This window comes from Tiliqua scincoides, chromosome 4, assembly GCF_035046505.1.
Source record: "Tiliqua scincoides isolate rTilSci1 chromosome 4, rTilSci1.hap2, whole genome shotgun sequence".
Taxonomy (NCBI): Eukaryota; Metazoa; Chordata; class Lepidosauria; order Squamata; family Scincidae; genus Tiliqua; species Tiliqua scincoides.
The window spans coordinates 70,709,943-70,726,638 of NC_089824.1; the positions used below are offsets into that span (position 1 = coordinate 70,709,943).

A 16,696-nucleotide genomic window follows, 5' to 3' on the forward strand; every position below is an offset into this window, starting at 1 on the left:
CTTGGGAAGAACTTTGCACACACAGCACCATTTAAATCAATAAGGTAGCTATGTCTAACTTCAGTAGAACTTAATCACGACTAACTTACATTTTGTTTCTGTATGTTCTGTTAGATTTTAAAATGTTGTAAGACATTTTAGAAATAAATCTTCAGTAGCTTTATGTCTGTCTCCATTTTAATGGGATGTAAAAATCTGTCATTTTTTTTACAACTTTAAGGTTCGTGTTTTATCCGAACTGATCAGCTAGATGGTGAAACAGACTGGAAACTAAAAGTTGCTGTTAGTTACACACAAAGGTTGCCAGCTTTAGGGGTAAGCTTTTTCACTATGTTTCTTTTATTTCACTACATGTTAATATGTTTTGAAGCAATGATGTTTTTTGATCCCGTATAACAAAATTTTATCATGTATAACTGACATTCTGTAATTAGTAAGTGTGGGCACAGTCCATAAAACATTAAGTACCACTCAAATCAGTGACATAACTGGTTGAAGTCGCATCACTTCTTAGAGATTGCTGCAGCTTGCTGATGCAACTTTTTGGAACTATATGCCAGTATATAACTACATAAAAAGTGGTATTTTAGAAAATGGAGAAAGAATGATTGTTATAATTTTATCACTGAATTCAACATTCTTACTGCTTTTTTTTGTAAACCAAAGGTATGCTTTCAAGAAAGAAAATCTAGGCTAAGTACATGTATAACTGAATTATCCATGGATTTTTTTTACCTGCAGTTTTATTTCAATATGATGAGAAGGACCCTTTAAATTAAAGGAGAAAAGTTGTTTAACAATAGCCTCGTTAATGTGAGAGAGGACAGCCGGCTGACAGTCCATCAGTTATTTTCTCTCTGGGCGCTTAGAACAGCTTCACTCCAAGGCAAGCAACCCCTGAGCACATGAAAGAAAATTACTTTGCATTTGGTGAAGGGAGAGATCCCTGACTCAGAGTGAAACCTTTCTAAGCACCTGGAGAGAGACTGCTTGAAGTATTGTTTGCCTAATTACATTGTCTTATATCACAAAGGTCAGCAAGGCTGTATAAATTGTCTGCAAATCTAACAGCAGGCCCATGCAGACCTAAGGTGATTGTCTGAGGAACACAGAGAGAGTGGTGAACTTTCATTTTGAAGGTAGAGTCAGTTTGGGAGAATGGAGTAGTGGTAGTGGTTCAGGAAACTATGCTGCCAAGGTTTCTAGCACGACATGCTATTTTTGCTTAATTCATTGTGGCTAAAACAGAGACTTAACACCATCTTCTGAAGCAACACTACATAATGTATAAAATAACTGGTGATCAGGACAGCTGAGTCAAGTTTCTTAGAAACCAAGACAATTAAAAGCTCATAAATTGCGTATTTTTATTTAAACCCAATTATATTGAATATTTATGCTACAAAATCCTTACAATGTATAGCTACCATAAAAATTTTATATTTAATAATGTATAAGCCGCACCATACATTATGATGATTTATAAGATTCTCTGATTAGCATGTAAGCAAATGGATTGTACATACTTTGGCTGGGTTGATTCTTTTTTACAATAATTCTTGAATGCCACCTGCTGGGCTTCTATTAAAATGGCTGAGGAGGTGCAGGATGCTTATCCCTCTGCTGCAGTTCTTAGTCACTGCAATCAATATAGCCTTGTCTCTTCAAAATATAATCCTGTTGTGTTTAGATCTCCACCACCAGTTTTCCTTGCTTGCTGCAAGAAGGAAAAGATTCAGTCTTTAGAGAAATTAGTAATGCTGTAAAGGTGAATTGATTAACTTTGAATGTTGAAACAATTTTTAATGAATGTTTTAAGTATTTTGACAATTTAGAATAGATAATAGCTACACTTTGCTAAAAGAGATTGGTATTTGTTGTTTAAATGCCAGGATTTATTTCTCTCATTTGAGGGAGTGAGGTGGTTTTGTTGCTAGGGTATCCTTTAATCTTTTAGTTACTATGCAGAAATCAAAGGGGAGGGAGGGAGTAGTTGAAGTCTAGTCTCCTTGCTTTACCCTTTGAAATAGAATTCAAAAGGGCCATAGTTGAAAGATAACCTTTGACCTATATATGCCATGTGCTAACTTGGATGATCGAGTGAATCGTGATTATTCCTGTGTCTCAACAAGTCCAGTGATCTAACCTTGGACTGAGCTAGTTTGAGAACTACTTTCAAATGCCAGCTCATGATTCTGAGCTTGAGTAGCGTGTTTTTCCCCCTCCATTGAACAGTCTCTCTATAACTAAGGTTAGTGAGCAGGTTTTCCATGTCAGTGAGCTTCGAGGCAGTCTAGCAGCAGAGCTTAATTTCAAGCAAAACCAATGATATCGGATCTTACTTTTAATGCCTTTAGTGAAGATTCCACCCCAACAACTGGGTCAATATATGAGATTAATAATATAGTGAAAATAATGGAATAGAAGCCTTGGATTCCTTGAAGATTTGTTTGAGCAAGTGGGAAAGGTATGCTACACAGTTATAACTGAAATAGAAAGCTATGCAGGCATTCTAGTCCTGCCTCCTAAAGTGTGTAAAAATTTGTTTTTGCATTCCTCTTAGTGCATACAGTGGTATGTTAAAAAAGAAAGAAAAGAAACCTGTTTTACATAGATGCAGACTAAGCAATTTGGTCATGTAGTTAACATACGCTGTCCATAACTGTCACTCATTTTGATTTTTGTAGTTATCCCATGTAAAGGATTGTATCTTGTGTTGTCATGGGCTGTCAGTTCCATCATCAATGTAGGACTGTAACCTTATCCATAGTGACACCCAGAATAAATAAACTGGCAAACCTTTAGAGCTTTCTTAAAGAACAGATGACACCACCAAAGATGATCAGTACAGATTTTGTTGTCTTCCCAAACCACTTAATGTGATCAGAGAATTAAAATTTCAACAAGTCATTTAATGATGGCTGAGCTGTAAGAACTGTAACACCCAGGTTGGGTTTCTTGGTTTCATAGTCATATGTGGGATAGTGTTTTTCAGCAGTGTACATATTCTGGGATATTTTACTCTGGCTTAAGTGATCAAGTAAATTTATTAGCAGCAGTGAGGTCACTGTAATTTTCAATAAATGGTGACTTGCTGATTTATATCAAAAGATCCATACCGCAGTAAACAATACCGTTTACATTTAATTAGTTTTATTGAACTAGAGGCAATTTTATTTGTAATGAACTGCATGTTATGATTAAGGATATATTTTAATGATCTTTAAGTAAGGTGAACAAATGTTGCCCTTGACCTCTTAGAAGAGGTTTTTTTCATTGTTGATAACTTTAGAGTGATTTCTGGGAAAACATTGTCATTATTGTGCCATCATTAGTGGTTTCCTGACTTATTCAAATAGTTAGATCCATTCTTCCAAAATGCTTGCATGTTAATAAGATGGTGATTCTCAGATGAACAACTTCTTTATCATGTTAAAAAAAAATCTTGCCTACTGTTTTGTTTTAATATGATATGTCATGGAATATGCTTTATTTTCACTTACCATTGGAAATCATGTTTTCTTGACTTCCACTTAAATGCAAATGTAGATGGCAGTTCAGTAAAATTAAACATTATTATTTTAAATCATTGTTTAAAAATAAATAATATTGTGGCAGACATACATAATCAGTATAAAAGTCTCTTGAGACATTTCGGCGAGGCCTGAAGACCCTTATGTTTAAACAAGCCTTCTGAGTTCTCAGCCTTTTTAACATCTTTTCAACATCTTTTAATATTTTTTACAGGCCTGATTCTTTTATGATTTGCTGCTCTATGCCCTTTTTACCTGACTATTTTTTATCTGACTGCTGTTTTTATGATATGTGTTAATATATTTTTGTTTTAAGTTATGTTTTTATTCTGTTTTAACCTGTTGTAAGCCGCCTTGAGTCCCTTCGGGGAGAAAGGCGGGGTAAAAATAAAGTTGTTTTATTATTATTATTAAAATAATAATAATAATAATAATATTACAGTTTTTCAGTATAGTATTATTTACAACTTGGATTACTTTAAATGTAATTCAATTTGCAATAATTTTGAAGCTTGTCATGGAAGTTTTGGATGATTTTTTGATACAAATTTGTTTTCTTGCTTTGTGATCATTTTGATGTTCTTTTCTCAAAACAAAAAGACTATACGTTTCAAATTCACATATGTATAACATTAAGTGAAGAACTTTAATTTTTGAATCATAATATTTTGCAAAGCATGGTACTCTGTAAAGGTAGAAAACTTTCTTGCTTGGCTCACTTCATTAATAGTTTTTATTGTATTATGACTATGTGTGTGGTATTAGTTTTCTGCTGTACTGAGACTTATTTTTCTGTGCACAATAAAGCACATAATAGCATGGATTATCTAAATTGTAGGTGATAACAGATTGAGAAGAAATGAATGATGAAGATATAGGATACCACATGTGTATTAGTTTCATATGAATTATTTCTCAAGAGGCTGATGAAAACTAACTTAGAAGAACAAGAATGCAATGAATGAAAGTTTGTGTGAAAGCTTACAATAAATGGCCAATGATTTAGCCTAAAAACAGGTGATTTGTAATGGAAGATGTTGAAATCTGATTTACTCTTTTAAAATATGAATAAAATAGTTTGATGAGCAGGCATAAATAATTCAGCAGAATGTGACATGTAAGGAATGGTTAGAGTTGCATTCTCTTAAAACTAAACGGAAATGCCTTGATAAACTCCTTAATAAAATTGCTTTCTGATTGTCAGTTGCTTTTGCTGGTTTTAAGGAGACATGTACAAATGTCTAATATACTTACATATTTATCTGTTGCATATCCTCTAAACTAGCAGTTGTAGCTAGTGGATGATGTTGCCAACTGTTTAGTTTTTGTGGCTGCTACTTCTCAGATAACTGCTCTTGCATGTGATCCAGACATTCCTGAGCATAGCTCTGCTTGTGGAACTTTCTCTACTGAATGGATGATCCATGGGAAGACAAGAAGCTGTCTGCACTTAAGGCATCCCTTCTACTAGTTATGCACCTTCTGCTGTGCTTGTAGAGCTATAGTCAGAACTTCAAACCCCAGATGGTTCTTCAGATGTCGTGAGGAGATTCATACATGGAAACCTCTTCCCATTGTGTTTGCTGGATTGCAGTGGCATATTGTATAAATTAGCGTAATCATTAATTGTGATGAGTCTGTAACCACATAGGGAACTAGCTTTTTGTACTGTTTGCTAATGTGATGGTAAGAGTGTTTAATAGGCCCATGGATCTTTTCAAGTATTGTTGCTTTTGAGTTAACCAAACTCCCAAAATGAAACATTTGACAATAATAATCGGTTGGTAACACATCATAGGATGTACTCAACAGCGTCTGTCATTAATAACACAATATATATAGAAGCACCGCATAAAGTTCAGAAAACTGAAGAAGGGTTCTTGAAATGTATTTTGCAGTGTGAAAAGCCTAGAGTCTTGGACGATGTTGTGGTAGTAAATTGCACTAAACAACTGCCGAAAGTATGCAGGTGATCACTGTATCTGAGCAAGCTAGGGAAAGTTTCATAGACAACTCCTGCAGCGGGACTTAACAGTTAGTGAGAAACTACTGCATGGATGGACTCTGTCAGTCACTTGTCACAGAAATTTTGTCCTTGAGTACAAATGTGTGTATGTTTTCTCTGATATTGCACAAGGTATAAAAATAGCTGCTTGTTATTCTAAAACGTGACTAGTAATGAACCACTAGCTGATGTCATAAATATGACCTTTTCATTCATTCATGTGCATACTTCAGATCTGATGCAGTATGTAATTTAGTTCAGAAGGCAGAGTCTGAACAGTCTTTATGTCAGTGAGCATCTCCTAGGTTGTACTTTGTTTTGGTTTCCAGGCTTTATGTAATTTATTCTTTATCAGAATCAAGTCATATTTCTATGAAAATAAAAAGGCATCTTTATTTGTAAATAAAATTATTTCTTTTGGCACAAGTAAAAATAAGTTCTTAAGACACGATCCCTTCCTTACCACATGATTTTGTATAACTTTTAATACAAAAAAGAGAAAGTCAGGATAAATCTAAGGGAGGTGGATGCAGACTTCCCATTTCCCTTAACATTCTGTGCTGCTCTTACATGTGCACATAGAGGAGGGGTAGCAAGAAAAGGGAGCTGCCTTGATCTCTATAGGATCTTGCTCTGAAAGATCTTGCTTTGACTGCTAATGTATTAATAGCACTACAATACATAGATGTTCAAAATTTTCTTTTCTAGGATCTTTTTTCAATCAATGCATATGTTTATGCTCAGAAGCCACAAATGGATATTCACAGCTTTGAAGGCACCTTTACACGGGTAAGTAGTAAGTACATGCCTCGTCTCTAAGTCCATTTGCCTCATAACCAAAATCCGCAGATGCCAAAACCATGGATAATGTTGCCCTGTATATGGTTTTTTCTATTTTGCAAGCTGCTTTGGATTCTCATTTGAGAGAAAAGCAGGGTATAAATTGAATGAAAGAAATGCGTACATACAGGTTGGAGGCAATATAAATTGAAGCGAGATATTTCTGCTTAGCTACAGACTGCAATTTCACATCTCTTAAGCCAGTGGTTCTCACACACTTAGCACTGGGACCCACTTTTTAGAATGAGACTCACCACCGGAAGTGATGTCATGACTGGAAGTGACATCATCAAGCAAGAGAATTTTTAACAATACTAGACTGCAATCCTACCCGCACTTACACTGGAGTAAGTCTCATTGACTATCATTGTTCAAAGAATATACATAGTAGCTTGTTAAAACTATAGGTCTGTAACATTTCCCCAGATGCAGTCACATACAATAGTAGCATCAAGTCTATTAAAAATAAAATATTGAAATAAATGGGGACCTACCTGAAATGGGCTTATGACCCACCTAGTAAGTCTCGACCCACAGTTTGAGAAATACGGTCTTAAGCTGTTCAAGGCTGAAAACAATGAGTACCAACCTGTGTTTTCAAACATGTCTCATATTTTCTGGTTAGTTTGGGCAGTTATATCTGTAGAATTCGATTGCATACAATCCATACATTTTAATCACTGCTGTATTTTGTTTGTGTAGAAAAAAATGTGGAATCCAATTATTGCATCCTGCTAAGATCAGTGATCATGGTGAAGTTTGCAATTGGGAGTTTTATTATGAGACTCAAGAGCCCCCACTCCCTGTCCTTGCCCATAACAAACTGAGCTCCTAGGTCCAACTCATAATAGGTTGCCCCAGTATTACCACTCCCTGTTACTGGTCCTCCTATTTCCAAACTTGCCAGAGAGGGGGTCTCTAGAGCAGGCTTGGCTTTTGGGAGGACTGAAGAATTTTAAGATGCTTGTACTGAGAGTCCATTGTCTGAGGAATAGATTTTCCATTGCTGCTTGGTTCTGTGGACTAAGCTGGGAGACGCTGGGAATTCTATTTACCAGGCTCTCTGAAGGCAGTGGATATTTCTGTCTGCCTTAAAAATGAGATTTCTGCTTTTTCTATGAGTCCTTCCTAATGCTGCTTTTGCCGAAGTAAGTTTTGGGAAAAAGGGATTGACAAGGAGGCTGAAGAGAGCATTTCAAACTCCTAGAGTACTTTTGAAACTGTTCCTTGATAAAGCTTGGGGAAAAAATAGCTGGATGGGAAATGTCACCTATCACTAACTACTTGTAGGATTTTTCCCAATATGCCGACTCCCTGGTTTAAATAGAATACATACTGTCTGAATGCTGTAATTTAAAGACGTTATCATGAATGTTCTTTTTCAGCACTTATCCCCTGCTGTTATTTAGTCAAACTGTCACTGGACAACATGGTTCACTATGTTTTTAGATGCAAGTTGACAGATAATGGAATCACCTCTTCAGTTTAACATGAGTCTGTCTTGAATTTGTTTATTTTCCTAGTTATCCTAAAGCATAGGAGGAACTATCCATTGAGCCTACAAAAGGCTTTCATTTTGATTTACATTTTATTTCATTTTCAAAAATTAAGCAAAATAATGCATTTGAAAAAATAACAAATTGATCCCTTATTTAAAAATGTTAAATAAGTTGCATTCAATGAAGTGTCTGCCTTGCTGCGTCAGTGGTCAATAAATGACTGCTGGAGATCTCCTTGTGGTAAGGGTACATTTGTCCCTTTGCCCTGGGGTAAGCTACAGCAATGGGACAGCTCAGACCTGCACAGCAGTATCACTGGTGCAAGTCCATATTGATCTGTGCAGGTGGATCTGAGAAGGGCCTTGGGATTTGGCATTCACCAGCACTGCCAATCCTGCCCACTCGCAGGTCTGATCCATCCACCCTGTCCCATCTCCTCCCCATTCCTCCCTTCCCCGCCCCTGCACTGGACTTACCTGCTTTGCTGAGCTTCTTTGGCTCTGTTAGCACCACTGGAAAGGCACTGGCTTTCCTGCCAGTGCATCTGAACTTTGTACTGCTGCAAAAGTACTTTGCGGCAGTTCATGCTGGTGGAACACATGTTCTATGGTGCAGGCCTTCAGCAGGATAGAACCATAAGTTGACTTAAGTACAACTGTATCCATTTAAATGGGTTGTGAAAAAGGCAAAAGAAAAAAATGAAATTCCATTTCCATGAAACATTTCTTTAAAATAATTCTTCACTACAATTTTGTAGTTTTAGCTGGCTTACTTCTGGTTAAGTTACTTCTGGTTAAGAGTAAATTCTAAAAGTCATTCTATGCCAAGTTATTGTTTGTATTTGCCACTTTTTATTCTTTTGTTCCTTTATGAATGGCTGCATACCTTTATAGATGAAGTGATTTTAGAAGTTGATTCTGTTTTTAACAGGAAGACAGTGATCCAACTGTTCATGAAAGCCTAAGCATAGAAAATACATTATGGGCCAGTACTGTTGTTGCATCAGGTAAGAAACAAGGCATGCTTCATTACTAGGCGTGCTAATGAGTGAATAACTTCTTATTGAAGTAACTTGAATTTTCAAATTTTTATTATTCTTTTTCTCCTCTTTTCTTTTTCTATTCCTATTTTTAATGAACTTATTTCTGTTTAGCTTCTCTCTAGGATTTTGAACTTTTCATTTTTATAAGTTTTAAAGCCATTATTTTGACTTGTCTTGTTGGCATCCTTCAGTCTCGGAAGACTATGGTGTCACGCTCTGAATGGTGGTTCTAGAACAGAGTGTCCTCTCCAGTGCGTGACGCCTGGGTAAAGTAGGTATGGAGGATAGGCTGTTACCCATGCAGCAAATCCCCCCTCTCCACGTCACTGAAATGGTCCAATGGAAAGGCAGAGGCCAATACGGTTGGTTCCATTTTGACTTGATGGTTCCCATATTCTCAGTGCAGAGTGGGAGGGAATAATAAATGGCCATCTTTGGAAAATTACCTGTAATGGGGTTAAACATTGTGTTTTCCTCCTCAACTGGCATATACAAGAATGAGGCATTGTGGTGGTGTTTATTATAATTTTTTGTATTAATAAATAATGGAGTTAAGGAAGGCAATTTTCCTTAAACATTTTAGCCATTATTTCAACCAGAGCTTCAGGATGAAAAGTCTAAAGGAAGATACTCCTAGTCTCTACGACCATAATGTAGTACAAGTGTATGTACATATTTCCATACAATAGAATTTTGTAAATACATCAGATTGTGCAGCTTCAGTGTGTGAAGCTGGATTCTTTCTGGCTTTAATCTAGTGTATGTACATATTTCCATACAATACAGCAGGGGTGCCATTTGTGGCCCTTGGGGACCCCTACTTCGGCCCGCAGGGAGCCCTCAGTCTCCAATGAGCCTCTGGTCCTCCGGATACTTACTGGAGCTCATGCTGGCCTGATATGACTACTATCAGCACGAGGGCCGACTGTTTGACCTCTCACGCAAGCTGCGGACCAAGGGCTCCCTCCGCTGCTTGCTGTTTCATGTCTGTGAAGCAGCAGTGGCAACAAAGGAAAGGCTGGTCTTGCTTTGTGCAAGGTCTTGCTTTGTGCAAGGTCTTTTATATGCCTTGAGCTATTGCAAGACCTTCATTTGTTCATATAAGTTCCACCTCTAATATATTCATTTATGAAAATTTATTTAAATTTATTCAAATTTTTTTAAATTTTAAATATAAATTCATTTTTTCCTGGCCCCCAACACAGTGTCAGAGAGATGATGTGGCCTTCCTGCCAAAAAGTTTGGACACCCCTGCAATAGAGTTTCGTAAATATATCAGATTATGCAGCTTCATTGTGTGAAGCCAATACTGTTTCTTTCCATAAATCATACGTCATCACAAAAGAAGTATCAAACATCAATACATAAATTTTGCTGTTGCTTACATAAATGTATTTAATTTATCAATACATAAGTTAAATCTAAGGCCTGATCTAAGGCATCATTAAGCATATGTCTGACTAGACTCTCAGAGGTCCTGCATATAGTACTCTGATGAGCAAAATAGCTTACAATATCTGCAGTATTGCACTTCCCAGTTAGACAACCTACCCACAGAGGCAGAGGGTCTGTCCCAAGCTCATACCAGGTATCGCTTAGCAGGTGATACAAAATGGTACCCATTTGACCTGCTCAAAAATAACGAATAAAGACCTGCTATTTCTTGGTAGGCAAGTGATGCTATAATAAGGAACTGATACTCTGATTTCAAATAAAATAAATACAGGTAAAGCCTGTTTATTCATGAAATTTCTAACCATGAATCTGACTCAATGTGGACAAAAACCTGAAGCGCACCTCTAGGACCTCTGGAGGCTTTTCTGAGGCCTGTGGAGGCTGCACGTTGAAATCCATGGGCCTCAGAAGAGCCTCCAGAGAAATGGCCTCCGAGGCTTTCCCAGACTTGGCTGCACCTGAGCCCTCCAAAAGTGACTGGACTGACTCTTCTGAGGCCCATGGAGGCAGCGTGCAGACTCCACGAGCCTCAGAAAGTCCTCTGGAGGTTCTCAAAAGGCACTTCCGGTTTTTGCCCCAAAATTGGAAGTGCCCTTCTAGGACCTCTAGAGGTCATTTTGAGGCCCATGGAGGCCGCACGTGGCCTCCAAAGGCCTCAGAACAGGCAGAACTGAATGGACCCCAATTTTGAGTGACTTCATTTCACGCGTAATTTGATATTCATATGGGTTCCAGGAATGGAACCTTCGCAAATAACAAGGGTCCACCTGTATTCTGTTTTGTAGCACAGACACTATTTCTGCTTCCGTTTCCTGGAATTTTATTTTTAAGACCAAAATGTTCCTTTTAATAAGTCAAAAATGTTTGAATTCATAAATATTCTAATAGGAAATGGTACCCTGGATTAATTGAACCTTATCTACTATGCATTAGATCCATTATACACTTGCATTATTACTGTTACTGATCCTCGGTACTATTGATTTTGTGGTTTTTTTTTGTCAGGACAGCAGCAACTAGAGCTGAATGTTTGAGGTATTCCCCCATATAATTCCCTAAACATATCATTGTGACCTAACTAGACCCTTTATTTGACCTTTGCTGATAGCAGCATGCTTTTCTGAGCAAGATAAATTATATAGCCTACCTTGTTGCTGTATCTAGCAACACGTACTTTGTATCTTAAAACTATGCACATGTTGTTGGCATCCTTCAGTCTCAGAAGACTATGGTGTCACGCTCTGAATGGTGGTTCTGGAACAGTGTCCTCTCCAGTGCGCGAAGCCTGGGTAAAGTAGGTATGGAGGATAGGCTGTTACCCATGCAGCAAATCCCCCCTCTCCACGTCGCTGAAATGGTCCAATGGAAAGGCAGAGGGCAATACGGTTGGTTCCAGCGACGTCGCAGGAGTTGCCAGAACGTGACTGTGTTCAGACATGAACTGCCTCAGGGACTCCGGCTCCAGATTTTGCCTTGAGGTTGACTCCTGAAGCCTTTTCCATAACTGGATGTAGCCACAAGGCAATGGAGGTTTGGGATCAGAGTTTTCCTTCTCTCAGATGAGCTGCCTTCCCAGGCTAACAAGTCCCATCTACCCGGTGGTGCTAATAAACTATGCACATATATTGTAGAGAAATAACAGGTGAGTTAGGGTTTAATAGTCCTTTTTCCTTCTGACTCTGACATTTACTTTTTATAACTTTTTAAAAATGTCATAGTCTTGGTGCAACAAAAGAATAGAATGATATGTGATATTCTTATAAAAGAGAGAAATATGAGGATTTGTCTGTTCCCTACAAAGTAAGTTTGTTGGTTTCAGTTAAAGATTAAATAGAGAGTGCAATCCTGTTCTCTTTGCACTTAGAGGGGTAAAACTGGTGACATGGAGAATATTGCCCAATCCAGATAGGTACTAGAATCATCATCATATATCGTATTTTTCGCTCCATAAGACGCACTTCCCCCACCAAAAACTCTGATTGATGGGACTGATTTACTTGGCATCTGTGGACTGGAACTGGACTCACTTTTGCTTGCTGCACTGGTGAGTTGCACAAGGGGGACTGATCAGCCTTAAGCGGGCACAAGGTCCAGTGGATTGGGATTTGGCAGAACATCATTGTAGCAGAAAGATAATGTGATCCCCTATTTGTGTGCACCTGCTTTTGTGAGCTTCATAAATTCTGACTCTAGTGATGATGAGTTCTTGGGGTTTCCAGAAAACTAGAGTACTCAAACCTTTAAGTCTCTCCATTTGTTAATGACAGTGATAATGGTTCTTAATGCCACTGTTGACTGCTGTTCACTTTACATGGTTCAAATGTTATTCTGTTATAGTTTATTAAATATTTTATTACACTATTTGGTTCAGAATATTTTTTTTCCTGTTTTCCTCCTCTAAAAACTAGGTGCGTTTTATGCTCAGGTGCGTCTTATGGAGCGAAAAATATGGTATTCTACATGAAGATTGTTGGTCTCCTATTGGCAATTCAAAAGATTCAAAAGATTAGAATGTGAGGGAGCACAGGGAATCTGTTTTTGAACTGATATGGCAAAATTCCTGAGCATGCATAAGATTCCTAAGTCCAGAGCTGCCATTTGCACATTTGCCATTTTCATTTATTATCCAATTGATTAATTATTCATATAATTAGTTTCTTTAGATTTGTGTTTTGCTTTTTTTAATTGCAGGAACAGTAATTGGTGTTGTAATTTACACGGGAAAAGAGACTCGAAGTGTAATGAATACATCTAATCCAAAGAACAAGGTAGGGTTTGTTTTGTCTAAAAAGAATACTGAAGTAAACATCTTTTTCAAAAAATATGCAATGTATAGAGAAGAGTAAGGGCTTGTCATATAAATATTATTGTTCTCTGATTTAGAAAGGGTACAGTTGCTGACCTAGCCTTAAATTTTGTTGCATTGTCTTTGTTTACATTAAAATAGTTTTCTGTCTCTGTTTCCCGGAAATCATAGATAGGTATATTAGATCAGCTTTTCTAGCTCTTGAGCAGTCTTCTTTCAGTTCATCTTCTTTATGTGTTATATTATGTGCAAGATACACTTGATAGTCGAACATTTAATTACAGGTATGCACCACTTAACGATGGGAATATGTTCTCTGATCCCCATTGTTATGCGATTAGGTCTTTAAGTGAACATTCAGTCCAATCTATTGCCTTGTTGTGTAAACAGACACTCCCTGCCAGACACTAGCTGACTGCACAGGCTACTGGAGACTGATTACCTCTTCTTTGCATTAAGAGCCTCTCTGTTGTGTAAACAGATACTCAGCTGCAAGCTGTGGGAGTCAGGATTGCCTCCTTAAGAGCCTCTTTATTGTGCTTTGACCACCATCATACCTGCGGTCCGTTAAGTGAACAGCTGTTAAGCGGCACACGCCTGTACTTTATTTGCTCATACTTATTTTGAGCAGTTCATAAATCTGGGCTGCTTAAAACTTGAGAAGTTTGTAATGCAGTTTTCAGTGTGCTGTGGGTTCAGAAAGAGGACTTGTGACTTTTTATTTGCAGTTGCAGAAACAGCAACTAAGAATCTTGTAGCACTAGTTTTTTCAGCATTTTTAAAACTTATACTGAAATAAGTATAAATAATCAATAAGGTACTCAAGACTCCCTCAAGAGAAAGATGGCTCAACATATCAGTTGCACTAATGGGGTGAGTGTGAAGGTGGGGGTTGTTGCCACCTTGTGGATGTGGGTTTTTTTTCCCGCCTCCCACACCTTAAGGCTTAAGCCATTTCTACTTAACATTACATATATGCAACTGGGACCAAATGTGTACACCTGTGGGCCGGGCGAAAATGGATTAATACACTCAAAAGGGCATACAGCTAATTGCTTGTCTCAGTAACCAACTCCAGTATAACACGCACAGTGGGGCTGATAGCCAGTTGCTCATCTTAACAACCCAATCCAGCAGCCCCCAGAATCGTCCGCGCACCTTCAAGTCGAACGAAAAACAGGCAAGCCTTCTCCCCAGCTGCACCCCACCAATGCTGAGCATGCAAGTGTGAAGACACTGCCACTTTACTTATTTAAGGACACAATCCTAACTTACGCTGGAGCAGGCCAGCTGGCGGGCCTGTGCTGCATCCAGTGCAAGTTTGGGGCCAGAAGCAGCACAACCCGAGCTAAGGGGAAACCTTTCCCCTTACCTCGTGTCCTGCTGCACTGGGCCCAGTGGGTCTACTCGGATCTGAGCCAGCTCAGAAGGTGGTGCAAATCTGAGTAGAATGGAGCAGCCAGAGGCTGCTCTGTGCCACCCAGAATGGGGTCAGGATCCAGCATAACCACAGGATCCTGACCCCATCTCCCGCTCCCTGCCTGCCAACTTCCTGCCCCGAAACGCCATCTCTCCCCATGCCCTCCCTCCAACCCCTGCACTGGCTGAGCTCAGCCAATGCAAACGTATCCTGCCAGGCCTGGATCCAGCGTGGGGAGGCCAGTAGAACTCCTTGCGCTGGCCTCCCTGACTCTAAAGTTGGTGTATATGTGCCTTACGGCATGTTCGCAGTGCCCCCAGGTTGGCACAAGTGACTTGTGCCAGCCTAACCCAGAGGTTAGGATTGTGCTGTGCATTATTTGAGCAAATGTCAGCCATGAATATACATACAGGCTAATTCAAAGTAGAAGAAAAGTTTATTCAAAAAAGCAAGGCAAAACACCTCCAACAGGGGAACACCACTCCCATTGATGAAAAGAGAGCTCTTTTAGGGTGTTTCTAAGGAGTCAGCATACAAGATAACACAAAGAAAACATATTCTAGTTCTATCTGTTCCACTTTGAAGATTAAAACTAATCATCCAATTATCAGTGATGGCAGACATCCATTTGAACAGAGTGCTTCCTGGCAGTTGCCAAGTTGATTTAAGAACCACAAGGGGTGTAGTCCCAAAGACCTGGGTCTGCCTTGAATGTCCAAACTGACCTCTTGTTATAGCAAAATCTCCTTAATCTATAAGGGATCAGAACCAATCAGTTACACCTAATTCTGCTGAATTAATTACACCCTGTGAAGTTAACTATTCCAATTTCATATCACATACAGAGCAGCATCTGCCAGTTTTAAATCATCACACATGTATATCTTTTCTCCTTTCTACGTTTTTATCTACCTACTCTCAAGGTCTCTACAGAGACTGGCTTAATCTTTTACTCAGGATTTAAAGGCATATTAACCCCTTACTCAGACAGAGTATTTTCAACAGATAATAGCACTCATTTCTCAATACTGCCATAGTCACATTTTAAATAAAAACCCAAATAAGTAACCACTTCCGTGACAGTGGGGGACCATCATGGCTCAAGGTAGGTAAAGAGATGACAAGGGAACATCTAATTACTTTAAATGAACTGAAGTCTCCAGGACCAAATGGGCTACATTTCAGAGAACTGAAGGAGCTTGAGGGTGTGATCTCTGAGTTCACTGTCTGTAATCTCTGATAATTCCTGGGGAACGGAATAAAGTGCTTGGACTGGAAATGTGCAAATGGAATTCCTGTCTTTAAAAAAAAAAAGGAAAAAGGAAACTCTGGGAAAATACAGATCAGTCAGTTTGATGTGAAAACCTAGAAAGATCCTGGAATATATTAAGTGGAATGTCTGTGAGTGCTTGTAAAATGGGTTTGTCAGAAACAAGTCATACTAAGCTAATCTCATCTCCTTTTTTTGATGAGTAGGTTATTGACATGGTGAGGACACAATGTATCTAGATTTCAGTAAAGCATTTGGCCGAGTTTACCTTGTGAATCAGATGTGGGCTGGATGGTACAGGTGTGCATCACTGAAGTAACTTATCCCCATCTTTATATGATTAGATTGTTGTTAGAAAATTCAGCCCAATCTGGTGTCTTTGGGCGCAATCCTAACCCCTTATGTCAGTGCTTTCCATCACTGACATAAGGGCAATGCAGCTCTGAGGTAAGGGAACAAACATTCCCTTACTTTGAGGAGGCCTCCATGAGTGACTCCCAATTGGCACTGCTATGCCAGTGCTGGAAAGGATTGTGCCCTTTGTTGTGTAAACAGACACTGCTTAGACTTCTTGAGACACATTGCATCATTAAGAGCCTCTTCTTTGCACTAAGAGCCTCTTTTTTGCTATGTTAACAGACACTCTGCTGCAGGCTATGGGAAACCTAATTGCCTCATTTAGAGCCCCTTCTTTGTTGTGTAAACCTACACTTGCTGCACAGGGTACTGGAGGCTAGATTGCCTTATTAACAGTCTCTTTGTTGTACTCACCATCCTTACGAAGAAGGTTAAGCAATGCACACCTGTACTACTGAAAAGGGGGGGT

The 16,696-nt window shown here is 38.7% G+C and overlaps 1 protein-coding gene across 3 annotated transcripts in view; it reads left to right on the forward strand.

Annotated features, from left to right (window-relative positions):
* ATP9B (ATPase phospholipid transporting 9B (putative)) overlaps nucleotides 1-16,696 on the forward strand; it is a 190,734-nt gene that overhangs the window by 74,315 nt on the left and 99,723 nt on the right. For all 3 annotated transcript variants that reach the window (XM_066623335.1, XM_066623336.1, XM_066623337.1), the window contains exons 8-11: nucleotides 221-315; nucleotides 6,247-6,327; nucleotides 8,808-8,883; nucleotides 13,066-13,142. In XM_066623335.1, coding sequence (XP_066479432.1) covers nucleotides 221-315; nucleotides 6,247-6,327; nucleotides 8,808-8,883; nucleotides 13,066-13,142 — 329 coding nt within the window. The remainder of the gene's footprint in view (nucleotides 1-220; nucleotides 316-6,246; nucleotides 6,328-8,807; nucleotides 8,884-13,065; nucleotides 13,143-16,696) is intronic.